The sequence below is a fragment of the Quercus robur genome, chromosome 2 (assembly GCF_932294415.1).
Source record: "Quercus robur chromosome 2, dhQueRobu3.1, whole genome shotgun sequence".
NCBI lineage: Eukaryota > Viridiplantae > Streptophyta > Magnoliopsida > Fagales > Fagaceae > Quercus > Quercus robur.
The window spans coordinates 95,821,689-95,837,993 of record NC_065535.1 but is presented as its reverse complement, the minus strand read 5'-3'; the positions used below and the strand labels follow the sequence as shown (position 1 = coordinate 95,837,993).

Genomic DNA, 16,305 nt, shown 5'->3' with positions numbered 1-16,305 from the left:
CGGTCACAAATCCTCCGATGATGAAGTTAGCCTTGTGAAAGAAAGAATTCTCCTTTTTGAGAAATATAGTGTCTGAAAAGAAAGAAAATACCTCCCATTTTCTTGTCGGAGATTTATTCCCTTTTATAGGTTTAGGAAACGGTTATCCCCTGGATAACTTCCCTCCTTTTTCACGGAGCCCGGAGCGTATAACTTGATAACCGCTACGGCAGTTATCTTTTTATGTCAAAACTCCTGTTGGGATCGTCCTAAGTGCTGTTGGACGAGAGATTTGTCCATCAGTCAGTAGACGTTGTCCAGAGGTTTCTGTGGACGACATACGGGTGGTTTATGCTTTGTGGACTAAGGACGAGAGTTCACTCTTACCTTTTACATGGACGACCTGAATGGACGAATAAGGAGTTGGTATTTTTTTAGACACCATCATAACTTATTAACAAGTTTAAGCTAATGAAATATGTAAGGATCTGACAACTTAACTAATGAAGTATTACTATGTGAATCAGTGAGTGTTGTTTTATTTTATAAAATTATTCGTTATCAATGAACGGCTGAGATGAACTACCAGCACCCTTAAAAAAATTTATACGCGTCTTTTTCTCTTGAAAACCCTTATACGTCGCTTAGGCCATCCCATTAATAATATCTAAAGGCTTTTTAAATTTAAAAGAATTAAAAGGTAATAAAAAAAAGAAAAAAAGAAAATTATTTTACTTTCTAAGATTAATTTCCTGCTCCTTACGCAATCAAAGTTACTCTTATGCGAAATTTTCCCCCTTCTTTCTTGTGCGCGTTTAAAAAGGCAAAAAAAAAAAAAAAAAAACAAAAAAACAAAAAAACAAAAACAAAATGCGTTATTCTTTTGTTATTATGTATTGCACATGATAATGACTATTGACTAATGGTGATTTGATTTAAATGTGGAAAAGGATACTTCCAAAAATGGAAGTACGGAGCAGTGGTGGGGAACGCGTAAATGAACGGCTGAGATGTGTCAAATTTAGCGTGGACGCTAGAAATGAACGGCTTGGATGACAAGACAAATTGAGTCACCATCGTCTCTTGAAAACCCTTATACGTGGCTTAGGCCATCCCATTAATAATATCTAAAGGCTTTTTAAATTTAAAAGAATTAAAAGGTAATAAAAAAAAGAAAAAAAGAAAATTATTTTACTTTCTAAGATTAATTTCCTGCTCCTTACGCAATCAAAGTTACTCTTATGCGAAATTTTCCCCCTTCTTTCTTGTGCGCGTTTAAAAAGGCAAAAAAAAAAAAAAAAAAAACAAAAAAACAAAAACAAAATGCGTTATTCTTTTGTTATTATGTATTGCACATGATAATGACTATTGACTAATGGTGATTTGATTTAAATGTGGAAAAGGATACTTCCAAAAATGGAAGTACGGACTTCTCAAAAAAAAAAAAAGGAAGTACGGAGCAGTGGTGGGGAATGCGTAAATGAACGGCTGAGATGTGTCAAATTTAGCGTGGACGCTAGAAATGAACGGCTTGGATGACAAGACAAATTGAGTCACCATCGTCTATTTAAGAAGCCTTTTCGTTCGCTTTCAAGTTTTATTAGATTATCAAATATCTCTCTCTTTCACAGATAGATTGAGCTCTGCTCGGCGCGGAGACCTAAAGAATAGCATTTTGTTAAGAAGAGAATTAGCTAAGCTAAGCTAAACTTCTTTTAAATTCATCAACAAATTGGAATGGGACGATCTATACCCAAGTTTTCATCCTTCTCTCCACCTTATAGCGGGTAACAAACAGAACAATAGCTTTGGTTAATCTTTTTTTTTTTTTTTTTTGTTTTTGTTTTTGCTTTGTTTTGGCCCCCTTTTGATACAATTTCTTTTTTCCTTGGTAACAGTGAAGAAAAAATGCTGTTGCAGCTTGATCTTGCTGGGAAAGTGTTATACCTACTGACACTCATTGTTTTGCTACTTTTGTATTTACGAAAGTGCAAACGTAATCGCAGAGGTGGTCGCCATGTCCAAACTACCAACCGTGTCAACGTCGTTCGTGGTGATAATGGAGGCGAAACCGTCAGGGGTCAAATTGTTAGGAGAGTCCGTGCCAATGTTGCCAGTGGTGAAGTCGGTGTTACAACGGGCGGTCAATACGCTGGGGAAGTCCGTTTCGATGTTGCCGGTGATGATGACGGCGGTACCATTAACGGCGAAATTGCTAGGAGAGTCCGTGCCAATGTTGCCGTTGGTGAAGTCCGTGATACAACGGGAGGTCAATACGCTGGGGAAGTCCGTTTCGATGTTGCGGGTGATGATGACGGCGGTTCCATTAACGGCGAAATTGCTATGGGTCCAACTTCACTTGCTGCCACTATGCCTTTTGAATTTAATTAACAGTAAAGTTTTAAAATTAAAAAAAAAAAAAAAAAAAGGTCTAGTGAGGTGTTTGGTGGTTTGGCGCTGTTTATTTTAGTTAAATAAGGTGTGTGAGGTTTTGCCATTTTTTCCCATGTACCGTGTTACGTGTAAGAATTCTCTGTAATTTATGCATAGTTTTTGTAATTCTTCGTCTGAATGGGTAATTGTTATTGGACAGATGCAATAATTTCACTATGCTATGGGCTGACCTGATTGACCAATTCATTATCCCAAATTCCACTTCTGCATAGTATTTAATTAAAACAGGTTTTACTTTTATCCGATCCGAGTTGCAGTAATTTAAATATTAATGAAATGTCTCATCTTAAAATGACATCATATTTTTGGAAAGTGCTAAACGTTTTCCAAGTACTTCTGTCTAAAACGGCGCTTCCCAAAACTTTTGGAAAGTCAAAGTTATGGTCCCCACAACCATATGAAATTATGAATCTCTCTGTGTCTGTTAAAGACTCTCAAAATCTCAGTCATACCGATTTCCACGGAGTCAGCTCGGAATTCCAATATTATCGCACGACATAGAGAATCTGTAAGAGATCATCATTTTACTGAATTTATTGCTGGAATTTGTTTAGTATTCTATGTTTGATTATTTCAGTGGCATCTTTTTGGTTTTGGGTTTATTTCGTTTTTGTAACCATGAAGTTATGCGATTTTGATTGGAAACTATGAATTTCTTTTCGGTAGTTATGTGCGTGGAATTGGTGTTGAGGTGAAATTAGATTACATTTGCTAATTTGAAAGGTTGACTTTTTCGAAAATGTTTTGCTTTTGAATCAAACGCGTCACTTTTCAATTCAATTCTCTTTAAAGGTTTCATTTTTATTATCGTTTTTGTTTTTTTGGTGTTCAGATCTGGGATCGGAGCGAAGCGTTTTTCCGTGAAGCCATGGCTGTGGCGTGTTTCGATCCTATGTATGTAATCTGTTATGGATTTTTTTTTCTCGTTCGGAAATTTTTTGTGTGGTAAAGATGTGTTTGGTTGCCCAGAAAACCGTCTGGTAAAAGAAAATTTTTGTTTTTGAATCTGAAAGCGCTAGATTTTTATTGAATCTGACTAATTATGATATCATTTCGTTAGCCTTATTAGTTAGCACTTTGCAATTACTATTCAATCGGTCACAAATTTAATTGCTTTGAATAGTTTGCTGCTTGCTTGATGTCAATTCAAATGAATAGTTTTCTTTTTTGCCCTTGTAATAAAAAAATATTTTGATTTGAAATTGACTAGTATTCTGACCCAATTTAGGACTAAGAATACTGAATGTGATGATTCTGACAGGCCAATTTAGATCTGGCTGAAGCGGCGTCCCACGTAAATGTGTGGATCATGTTGTGCGTGGCTGTGTAACTTATAAATTAAAACTAAATACAGAGAAAGAATTTTGCTTTTAATTGGTTATGCTACCACACCAAATCTTCTGGTTCTGTGTTAACGGCAGAGGGAGAATGGCTCAACCGTTGCACATTTTCTGTAATCAGTGTCCTTTATTTTGGTTTCTATAGAATTGTATTACTAAAATCGCATACTACTAATCTATATGTAGAGTTTGTGGTTATCTGTACTACTGATTGCATGTTCGTTTTGTAAAATGCTTTTTTAATAAATCTGTTATTATTGTAGGTTCCTGTGTTGGAAACACCTCATGATTCTGGATTTGAGATTGAGAGCAATGCTATAGCACGTTATGGTAAAGATTATAGACTTTCTTTCCCTAACCCATTAATTTTGGCGATCCTCTAAATATGGTTATGTTGGAACTTATGAACTTTTTATCTGTTGCTGCAGGCACTCGCTTGAAAGCTGACAATCCTCTATATGGCTCTTCTCATATTGATCATGTGAGACTGTTATTACTACTGATGCTACTCTCTATCTCTCTCTGAATGTGTGTGTTATGACGATTAGTATTATGTGTGCTTGAATTTTCTGGTAGTGGATTGATTTTGCATGCTAATATTCTAACATGGTTTATACCTAGAATTGGACATGCAGTGTACCTTGCTCCAGTGAGTTACATCTTAATTTATGATGGAATTGTTCTATTTCCTTTTTTCCATTAAATGATGACCAAGCTTTATGGAAAACTTAGATGAAGTATAAAAGGAATGAAGTGAGGAGTTTTTTCTCTTGATGTAAAATAAAAATCAATGTGGGAGTTCAAAATCACTTTCCACTTTTTGTAATTCAAATCTAGACTCAGGTAATAAAACTAGATCATGGAGTTCAAATTTGCAGGCATGTCTCTCCAATGCCAGGAAATTAACCTTTTTCCCGGAAAATCTGTCTCTCTCAACCCCACCTCCATCTTCTAGCTCAAGTTTCATTTAGAAGTTGTAAGATCTCTGGATTTCACTTATTGCTGAGATTTGTTTAGTATTTTATGTTTGCTTATTTTGTTTTTGGGGGGAGGGGGAGTTCTTTGTGGTATTGGGATACACGCACAAAATCTGTTTGTTTCTACAGAAAATTATTCCATGGAAAGTCTTCGATTTTCCAAAAATGCTCTCCTTTGAATCAGATGCGTTATTTCAATTAAATTCTTTTAAATGGTTTCATTTTTGTTTTTCAATTAAATTCTTTCTAGACACTTCAATGCCTCTGGCAAGTAAGGATTGACAGTGAATTCATTGTCAATTCATCCCTCTGTTATTCGCTTTTGCCCTGTTTGTCTTCTCTGGGCTTGTTTTTCTTTGGATTATTTGAGTTTCAGATTGTTTCCCTGTCTCTGTTGTGTTTCCATTTTCATATCAGTCCTCTTCTTATTTATCTTTCACTTTGTTCCCTTAGTCTTCTTCGTCAATCCTCTGTTTGTTACCTGTTTATATGTTCTCTTCATATTTTTTGTTTTCGTTAGTCTTTCGAATTTCTATCATCTTTTACATCATGTTGATTTTGTCTTGACTTACCATTTTTTCTTGATCCATGTGCGTACTTTATTATCTTAATATTTTTTTTCCTTGGTTAGTGTCTGACAGCCACTTTCAACCTATTCATTATTAAATTTTATTGCTTCTACTTGGGTGTGCTAGCACGCCAAATCCTCTGGTTCTGCATGTTAAGGGTAGCAGGAGACTGGCTCAACTGCAGCACATCTTTGTGGTAAAGATGTGTTTGGTTGCCCAGAAAACTGTTTGGGAAAAGAAAAGTTCTGTTTTTGAATTTTATTGAATCTGACTAATTATGACCTCATTTTGTTAGCCTTGTTAGTTAGCAATTACTATAAAATAGGTCACAAATCTGATTGCTTTGCATATATTGCTGCTTGTTTGATGTGAATTTCAATTTTTGAAGTTCTTAAAGTTTTGCATTTCAGATCAAAAGATTTTCCCCTTTTTTTTTTGAAGATGCAATGAAAAATTCTTTATTTATCTCTTTTTTAAATGTCTTGGTTTGAAATTATTTAGCATTCTGACACAATTTAGGACTAAGAATTCTGAATTTGATGGTGCTAACATGCCAATGAGATCTGGCTCAAGTGGCAGTTCCTTGTCCCATATGAATGTCATGGGTGCTTGTGTATCTTACCAATTAAAAAAAAAGTAATAATAAAGAGAGATAATATTGCTTTATCTGGGTGTGCTGCCACACCAAATCCTCTGGTTCTGGATGTTAAGGGCGGAGGGAGAATGGTTGAACCGTGGCACATTTACTATAGTCAGTCTTCTTTATTTTGGTTTTGATAGAATTGTATTACTCTCTTTTTTCCCCATTAAAGGCTGCATTTTGATGCTAATAATTGTGAAAATCCCTAGTGTGCATATGCAACTACAGGAAACCACCGTTGAATCCATTAACCCATGACAATTGATTAATCTTGTTTGTTTCTGGATTGAATGCATTTGTAATTTGTTGCTCTTCCTTTGCTAATAAGGCTGTATGATCTATATTGCAGATCTTGCATGCCGTGAATACAAAGAAAAATTCATACAAGACACCCATCACTGCGGAATACACCTCTGTGAAAGTTGAACTAGCCCCAAATTTTGAGATGGGTGTCTCTAATAAACCTCCTGAGTTTATCAAGATGAAACCTACCGGGAAGGTATAGTTTATCAAGATGAAACCTATTGGGATAAAAATTTGCATGTTAGTTTTAATGAAGGCTTTCCTAATAAATCTGTTACTCTTGTAGGTTCCTGTGGTGGAAACACCTGATGGTCCAGTATTTGAGAGCAATGCTATAGCACGTTATGGTAAGACTAGACTCTCATCCCCCACCCATTAATTTTGATGATCCTCTAAAGATTGTTATTTTGGGACATATGGGTTTTTTATCTGTTGCTGCAGTTACTTGCCTGAAGCCCTGAAGGCTGACAATCCTTTATATGGTTCTTTTCAAACTGATGATTGAGATGTTTATAATTACTGATGGTGCTCTCTCTTTCTGCATTTTCGTGTGTTATGATGCTTATTTTTTACATATGCATAAATTTTCAGGTCCACATACAGTAGTGGATTGATTTTGCACCATTTGAGATTTATGGAATTGTTTTAATTCTTTTTTGGCATCTAAATGATAATGTAAAATCAAATTTAATGCAGGCTATATATATCCTACATAAAAAATCTAAATTCTCATAATCCCATCATAACTATGCACTGCCTATATGGGCCATATCTGATGTGTATAATTTTTGCGTGAAAACCGAGGAAGCTGCAACTTCATTAGTGCTGTAAACACTCGTCTTGACTTAAACACTTTCATGGCTAGGCATTCCATGCTTCTGGCTGACATTGTTACACCATGCAAATTATGTGGGCTTCGCTCAACTGATGATTAAGAGCTTTACCTCTGAGTTCCCTCATGTGTAACGAGGCTTCTGGAAGCATGGTGAATCAGACAGTCTGTCCTGTCATTTAGGCTTTTACAAAGAGGCCATGTCAGCCAAACGAATCTGCTAAACCAAAGCCTAAGGTTGAATAAAAAATAGAAGCCAAAAAAGGAGGAGCCTGCGAAGCCCAAGCCAGAAACTGGTGCAGAAGAGGAGGAGGCTCCAAAGCCCAAACCTAAGAATCCTCTCGATTGACTGCCCCCAAGGAAGATGATACTGGATGGCTGGAAGAGGCTATACTCAAACACAAAGACCAGCTTCCGAGAGGTTGCTATTAACCTCTGCTTTAGTCATCTTCCTTTGACATATAGGCATTGGTAGTATAATTTGCATTGGTAGTTCCTATGTGTTAATTCTCTCAAGAAGTCCTCTTGAAATAATCATTCATACGATGAGGTTGCTATCTTTTAAATGTTTGTATGATCAGTTAAAAGAAGGGGGGCTTATATATATTAAATGTTTATGTACATTAATTAGTTGAAGAAAGTGACTGGCTTATATACTAGCAGATTTGTTCAGTTCAACCACCTGGCCCATTCCTTTTGTTTTAAAACCTGAGTCTACCAATTGTCATGCCTTTTCTCCATATGAGCCCGTTCTCTACATTATATTTATATGTCACTTGCTGCTATCTCTGGGTACAATGATGAGAATACTGTTTCCTTAATTCGTAACACTAATCAAGGTCGGTGGATTTCTTCAGAGAATGGATCTAGCACGCAAATATGCTCTTGGGAAGATGCTTGTTATCGGTTCAGAGCCACCATTCAAGGTGAAGGGGCTGTGGCTTTTCCGTGGGCAAGAGATACTGCAATTTGTGCTTGATGAGTGTTATGATATGGAGCTATATGAGTTGAAGAAGGTTGATATCACAGATGAAGAGCAAAAGGAACGTGTGAGTCAGATGATTGAAGATTACGAACCTTTCGAGGGCCAGCCTCTTTTGGACGCCAAGTGATTCAAGTGAATGACTCCAAAAATGTTTCGCTTTTGAATCAAACGCATTACTTTTCAATTCAATTCAATTCTTTTTAAAGGTTTCATTTTTATTATTGTTTTTGATTTTTTTGGTGTTCAGATCTGAGATCGGAGCGAAGCATTTTTCCTTGAAGCCATGGCTGTGGTGTGTCTCGATTCTATGTATGTAATCTGTTATGGATTTTTTTTTTCTCTTTCGGAAAATTTTTGTGTGGTAAAGATGTGTTTGGTTGCCCAGAAAACCGTCTGGTAAAAGAATTTTTTTTTTTTTTTTTTTGAATCTGAAAGCACTAGACTTTTATTGAATCTGACTAATTATGATATCATTTCGTTAGCCTTACTAGTTAGCACTTAGCAATTACTATATAATCGGTCACAAATTTGATTGCTTTGCATAGTATGCTGCTTGCTTGATGTCAATTTAAATCTCTGAAGTTTCTAAAGTTATACATTTCAAATGAGTAGTTTTCTTTTTTGCACTTGCAATAGAAATATATTTTGATTTGAAATTGACTAGTATTCTGACCCAATTTAGGACTAAGAATACTGTATGAGATGGTTCTGACAGGCCAATTTAGATCTGGCTCAAGCGGGGTCCTGCATAAATGTGTGGATCATGTTGTGGGTGGCTGTGTAACTTATTAATTAAAACTAAATACAGAGAAAGAATTTTGCTTTTAATTGGGTATGCTACCACACCAAATCTTCTGGTTCTGTGTTAACGGCAGAGGGAGAATGGCTCAACCGTTGCACATTTTCTATAATCAGTGTCCTTTATTTTGGTTTCTATAGAATTGTATTACTAAAATTGCATACTACTAATCTATATGTAGCGTTTGTGGTTATCTGTATTACTGATCGCGAGTTCGTTTTATAAAATGCTTTTCTAATAAATCTGTTATTATTGTAGGTTCCTGTGTTGGAAACACCTCATGATTCAGGATTTGAGAGCAATGCTATAGCACGTTATGGTAAAGACTATAGACTTTCTTTCCCTAACCCATTAATTTTGGCGATCCTCTGAAGATGATTATGTTGGAACCTATGGGCCTTTTATCTGTTGCTGCAGGCACTCGCTTGAAAGCTGACAATCCTCTATATGATATGGCTCTTCTCATATTGATTATGTGAGACTGTTATTACCACTGATGCTACTCTCTCTCTCTCTCTCAATGCGTGTGTGATGATGCCTAGTATTATGTATGCTTGAATTTTCTGGTCCACATAGAGCAGTGGGTTGATTTTGCATGCTAATATTCTAACATGGTTTATACCTAGAATTGGACATGCACTGTACCTTCCTCCAGTGAGTTACATCTTAATTTATTATGGAATTGTTCTATTTCCTTTTTTCCATTAAATGATGACCAAGCTTTATGGAAAACTTAGATGAAGTATAAAAGGATCGAAGTGAGGAATTTTTTCTCTTGATGTAAAATAAAAATCAATGTGGGAGTTCAAAATCACTTTCCATTTTTTGTAATTTGAATCTAGATTCAAGTTATAAAACTAGATCATGGAATTCAAATTTGCGGGCATGTCTCTCCAATCCCAGAAAATTAATCTTTTTCCCGGAAAATCTGTCTCTCTCAACACCACCACCATCTTCTAGCTCAAGTTTCATAGAGAAGTTGTAAGATCTCTGGATTTCACTTATTGCTGAGATTTGTTTAGTATTCTATGTTTGCTTATTTGGGGGGGGTTCTTTGTGGTATTGGGATACACACACACAAAATCTGTTTGTTTCTACAGAAAATTATTCCATAGAAAATCTTTGATTTTCCAAAAATGTTCTCCTATGAATCAGATGAGTTATTTCAATTAAATTCTTTTTAACGGTTTCATTTTTGTTTTTCAATTAAATTCTTTCTAGAGGCTTCATTGCCTCTGGCAAGTAAGGATTGATAGTGAATTCATTGTCAATTCATCCCTCTGTTATTCGATGTTGCCCTGTTTGTCTTCTCTGGGCTTGCTATTCTTTGGATTATTTGAGTTTCAGATTGTTTCCCTGTCTCTGTTGTGTTTCCGTTTTCATATCAGTCCTCTTCTTATTTATCTTTCACTTTGTTCCCTAAGTCTTCGTCGTCAATCCTCTTTTTGTTTCCTGTTTATATGTTCTCTTCATATTTTCTGTTTTCATTAGTCTTTCGAATTTCTATCATCTTTTACATCATGTTGATTTTGTCTTGACTTACTATTTGTTCTTGATCCATGTGCATACTTCACGATCTTAATATATTTTTTTTCCTTCGTTAGTGTCTGACAGCCAATTCAACCTATTCATTATTAAAATTTTATTGCTTCTACTTGGGTGTGCTAGCACGCCAAATCCTCTGGTTCTGCATGTTGAGGGCAGCAGGAGACTGGCTCTACTGCAGCACATCTTCATGGTAAAGATGTGTTTGGTTGCCCAGAAAACTGTTCAGGAAAAGAAAAGTTTTGTTTTTTAATTTTATTGAATCTGACTAATTATGACCTCATTTCGTTAGCCTTGTTAGTTAGCAATTACTATAAAATTGGTCACAAATATGATTGCTTTGCATATATTGCTGCTTGTTTGATGTGAATTTCAATATTTGAAGTTCTTAAACTTTTGCATTTCAGATCAGAAGATTTTCCTCGTTATTTTTTTTGAAGATACAATGAAAAATTCTTTATTTATTTCTTTTTTAAATGTCTTGGTTTGAAATCGTTTAGTATTCTGACCCAATTTAGGACTAAGAATTCTGAATTTTATGGTTCTAAGAGTATCTCCGGCAGAATTTCCAAATTTTTGTACTATTTGGAGAATGAGCAGTGACTTTTACCTTTTAGCTACTCACTTTTTCAAATACACTTTCAACAGATTCTTTATCTCATTTAAATATTATTTCTTCATTCATTATTTATTCTTTTTTTAACAACTACATATCTTCTAATATTTTTTTATTCAATACCTAATTATTATAATAGAAAAAAAGTATTTGAAGAGTGAACAGGTCTGATGAGTTACTGTTCATGAGCCAAAAAAAAAAAAAATCTAGGAATAGAGAGTCTATTGGAGAGCTTTTTTTGGATTTCACTCTCTATTATAGAAAGAATTTTGAGTTTACATAGACCATTGGAGATGTTCTAACATGCCAATGAGGTCTGGCTCAAGTGGCAGTTCCTTGTCCCATATGAATGTCGTGGGTGCTGGGGTATCTTACCAATTAAAAACAATAATAATAAATAGAAAGAATTTTGCTTTATCTGAGTTTGCTACCACACCAATTCCTCTGGTTCTGGGTGTTAAGGGCAGAGGGAGAATGGTTGAACCGTGGCACATTTACTATAGTCAGTGTTTTTTATTTTAGTTTCGATAGAATTGTATTACTCTCTTTTTTCCCCAATTAAAGGCTGCATTTGATTGCTTATAATTGTGAAAATCCCTAGTATGTAATTTGATTGAGTTTAGGTACAGGAAACAGCCGTTGAATCCATTAACCCTTCACAATTGATTAATCTTGTTTGTTTCTGGATGGAATGCATTTGTAATTTGTTGCTTTTCCTTTGCTAATAAGGCTGTATGATCTATAATGCAGATCTTGCATGCAGTGAAGACAAAGAAAATTTCATACAAGACACTCATCATTGCGGAATACCACTCTGTGAAAGTTGAACTAGATCCAAATTTTGAGATGGGTGTCTCTAATAAACCTCCTGAGTTTATCAAGATGAAACCTACTGGGAAGGTATAGTTCTATATTGTAAAATTTGTGGCAATCTATACTCCACTAATTGCATGTTAGTTTTATGAAAGGCTTTCCTAATAAATCTGTTACTCTTGTAGGTTCCCGTGGTGGAAATACCTGATGGTCCAGTATTTGAGAGCAATGCTATAGCACGTTATGGTAAGACTATAGACTTTCATCCCCCAACCATTAATTTTGGTGAACCTCTAAAGATTGTTATTTTGGGACTTATGGGCTTTTTATCTGTTGCTGCAGTTACTCGCCTGAAGCCCTGAAGGCTGACAATCTTTATATGGTTCTTTTCATATTGATGATTGAGATGTTTATAATTAACTACTGATGGTTCTCTCTCTTTCTGCATTTGCATGTGTTATGATGCTTATCGTTACATATGCATAAATTTTCAGGTCCACATACAGCAGTGGATTGATTTTGCATCATTTGAGATTGATGCTAATATTCTAGCATTTTATAGACCTAAAATTGGATGTGCAGTATACCTTCCTCTGGTGAGTTGCATCTTATTTTATTATGGAATTGTTTTAATTCTTTTTGGCATCTAAATGATAATGTAAAATCAAAATTAATGCAGGCTATATATATCCTACATAAAAAATCTAAATTCTCATAATCCCATCATAACTATGCACTGCCTATATGGGCCATATCTGATGTGTATAATTTTTGCGTGAAAACCTAGGAAGCTGCAACTTCATTATTGAAGAGAGAGCTGGGTGCTGTAAACACTCGTCTTGCCTCAAACACTTTCATGGTTGGGCATTCCGTGCTTCTGGCTGACATTGTTACACCATGCAAAGTATGTGGGCTTCACTCAACTGGTGATTAAGAGCTTTACCTCTGAGTTCCCTCATGTGTCGATGCAACTGGAAGCATGGTGAATCAGACTGAGTCTGTCCTGTCTTTTAGGCTTTTACAAAGAAGCCATCTCAGCCAAAAGAATCTGCTAAACCAAAGCCTAAGGATGAATCAAAAAAAGAAGCCAAAAAAGGAGGAGCCTGCGAAGCCCAAGCCAGAAGCTGGTGCAGAAGAGGAGGAGGCTTATATATTAAATGTTTATGTACATTAATTAGTTGAAGAAAGTGACTGGCTTATATGCTAGCAGATTTGTTTTCAGTTCAACCACCTGGCCGTGGCCCATTCCCTTTGTTTTAAAACCTGAGTATACCATTTGTCATGCCTTTTCTCCATATGAGCCCGTTCTCTGCGTTATATGTCACTTGCTGCTATCTCTGGGTACAATGATGAGAATACTGTTTCCTTTGTAACACTAAACCAGGTGGGTGGATTTCTTCAAAGGATGGATCTAGCACGCAAATATGCTTTTGGAAAGATGCTTGTGATCGGTTCAGAGCCACCATTCAAGGTGAAGTTGGTGTGGCTTCTCCGTGGGCAAGAGATACCAAAATTTGTGTTTGATGAGTGCTATGACATGGAGCTATATGAGTGGAAGAAGGTTGATATCACAGATGAAGAGCAAAAGGAACGTGTGAGTCAGATGATTGAAGATTACGAACCTTTTGAGGGCCAGCATCTTTTGGACGCCAAGTGCTTCAAGCGAATGACCCCAATTAGTCCTTGGATTAAAAGTTGTATTTTTGTGTGCTTTTGCTGCTAGAGTTTTTATTGACGCTGTTCTAACTTCTAAACAGAGACTAAGTTTAGTCTTTGTGTTTGAGTGGAGGTCTAGTATAATTTATAAGTTTGTTTCTGCTGTTTCAAAATTTTAATATTCTATATGATAGAATCTTGTTTTAGAACTGGAAGACGATGGTCACAATACTGAAAATCTAGGTTCAGTACTGCAAAATAAATAAATCTAGACAATCGCGAAACAGACAGTTTACCACATTTCAAAGTGGTAACCCATAAGCCCACATCACCCTATCCTCGTATGGCCATGGCCATGGGTACCCCCTTTTGTGTATAGTAAGCAGTAAGCACCATGCATATTGGCTCCGTACAAAACTCATATATTGTTTGGTTCTCTCATCTCTTTCTTTCAATATTTGATTATACAACTATTCGAATTTTCTGAAAATTACTTTTAAGGCTTCGTTTTTGTGTTTTTCTTTTTCTTTTTCAAAGGCAGATTTGACTTTTGGTATGTGAGACCGAGAGAGACGTTTTTCTTTCAGTAAAGACATGACTCTGGTGAGTTCAATTCATTGAATATATCTTAATTTTCTCAGTGAAGAAATTCTTACCAATCACTTATCTGTTTGATTTTATTTTTTTTCTCAGCTCGGGACCACCTCATAGTTCATGTTTGTTTTTTGACATGCTGGGATAGTTCTATTGGGTTTTTAATCCAATGTATTGTAACGTGTAATTACCACACATGATAAAAAAATAATTAAAGTAAAAAAAAAAAAAAATTGATCTTAGGGTTAAGATTTCTTTTAAAACTAATTTAAGAATTCATACATGAGTCTTTTAAAAAAGAATTTTCATCCAAGAGTTAATAGATTAAAATTGAATTTTTTAACACTCAATCTCAACTATTAAAAATTCTATTGCACGGTCTGAATCACTTTGGTGTACTTTATGTCTCTTGATAAGACATTGTATTATAGAAAGGGCAATGACACTCTTTTTTTACATTTATTTTCATTTTTTAAAATATGAACATTTTCGCATTAATTATGAATATTGATATAAAATAGTGGATGTAAATAAGTAAGGAAAAATGCCCATACACCTCATGAACTTTGAACTAGTGGCCAAAACACATTCTCAATTTTTTTATTAGCTAATTTACCCTCTAAACTATTCATACATGCCAAAGTAATACCTCAGTTAATTTCACATTAAAATACTAATGGAATAATAGCATGTGAGAAGCATGTCACCTTTAAAAATTAATTAAATTACTGTTAACACGATAGAAAGAGGAGAGAGGAGAGTCAGACTGGCAGAGAGAGAGAGAGGCAGTAGATCCATCAGAGGAAAAGCTTGGATCTTAGTTCTAACATAGATCGGACAACTCATACCCAGAAAAAATGCTAGCAAGAAAGACCCACCGGGTTTTTTGCAGTTTCTTTTTTCGGATTGCTAGCATGGGGATTTTTCTAGGCGAGTTGTGTTGCTTCGCAGCTAGGCCTCTCTTTGTAAACTTTTTTCTCTCTGTAAACTCTTTTTTCTCTTTTAATAGTACTTGATGACGTCGAAAATTGTCACCAATGGGTCACACCGTACTCGCGTCTCGAATCGAACCTGCACGACAAGAACAATCGACGGACGTCCTTCAAAGAGCACCGGTGTGGTGCCGGCCAAAGGTTCTCCGACGGTCAAGTTAGAATTGTTCTGTTTTACTTAGAGCGTTAGAGAGGGTCAGTTAAAGCGTGCCTCGATTACTGTGGGTATTAGACCTTTTATAGTGATAGAGGGTTGACTTTTCCTTTTTGGTTTTCACATCTTTTCAATGTGGGACTCTAGTCCCAATTCTTCTAAGCGTGGTGAGCAAGGATTCCCGTTTCCGGATCATGGGCCCTTATTGGGCCAGTCAGCGATGGGCCTTCAAAGCGCGTGGGATAGCCCTTGCACAGGCCCAACAGTCCCAACCCGTCAGGCCCGTTCAGGTGGGCCCGTCAAGCAGGGCCGTCATGTCCGTCCAGGTGGGCCCGTCATGTACTCGGCATTTCTAACCGTCTTCAGTTGCCCCCTTCACCCCAATGGTCCGTCAGTTTTTAGGATATAGGATCAATGGGGTGACGATCCGAAAGTGATGGTATGACGGGTATTTTTACGACGGAAGGAGACTCATGTGACGGGGAGTTTAAAGTTGTCATAACGGGTGTGACGGATCAACACAAGATAGGATGACGGTTCAAATGAGGAGTCCGTCGATTACACCAATTACAAACAGGCTGTACGAAGATAATTAATGCCGATGACACGTGTTGCAAGCTGATTGGACCTTGTCTCGGATCGAAGCGACGCTTCGACTTCCGTGCATCTCTCTTATAAATAATGGAGAGATTCCTCTCATTTCTTCAGATTCAGTAGAAATCAAGCTGTCAGAGCTCACCGTCACCCTTGTCAGAGCGCACCCGTCGTAATTTGCTGATCCGTTCATTTACCTTAGTCGTCAACGCCGTCCTTCGTCACTTTGTTGGCAAAACTGGTAAGTGCTCTTCTTAAAACTCATACTTGTTTTAATTTTCCTTACAATCCACATCCGTTATAGACACATAGACCGTCAGAGTCTTAGGCTCTTGTCATTTCGTGTAGGAAATGTCTAGTGCGTCGAGTAATCAGTCAGTTATTCGTGACGGGGTGGATTACGAGGAAGTATATCCGTCCAGTCAACGAGAACAAGGTAGTCCAGATGATAGTAGTCCGTCCA

General features: G+C 36.4%; 1 protein-coding gene and 1 pseudogene across 1 annotated transcript; both read left to right on the top strand.

The window, feature by feature from the left end:
• The first annotated feature begins 1,570 nt into the window (after positions 1–1,570).
• On the top strand, positions 1,571–2,494 carry LOC126716030 (uncharacterized). Its single transcript, XM_050416942.1, has 2 exons — positions 1,571–1,766; positions 1,878–2,494. Exons 1-2 carry the CDS (start codon positions 1,717–1,719, stop codon positions 2,368–2,370), a joined length of 543 nt encoding a protein of 180 aa, XP_050272899.1. The 5' UTR covers positions 1,571–1,716; the 3' UTR covers positions 2,371–2,494.
• A 258-nt stretch (positions 2,495–2,752) lies between these two features.
• LOC126716033 (elongation factor 1-gamma-like) lies at positions 2,753–13,681 on the top strand (annotated as a pseudogene).
• The last annotated feature ends 2,624 nt before the right edge of the window (positions 13,682–16,305 follow it).

Bases quoted from the DNA above. Each gene is read 5' to 3' on its own strand.
- LOC126716030 (XM_050416942.1), top strand. From the start codon at position 1,717: ATGGGACGATCTATACCCAAGTTTTCATCCTTCTCTCCACCTTATAGC. The intron at 1,767-1,877 runs GTAACAAACAGA...CCTTGGTAACAG, and splicing joins TTCTCTCCACCTTATAGCGG to TGAAGAAAAAATGCTGTTGC.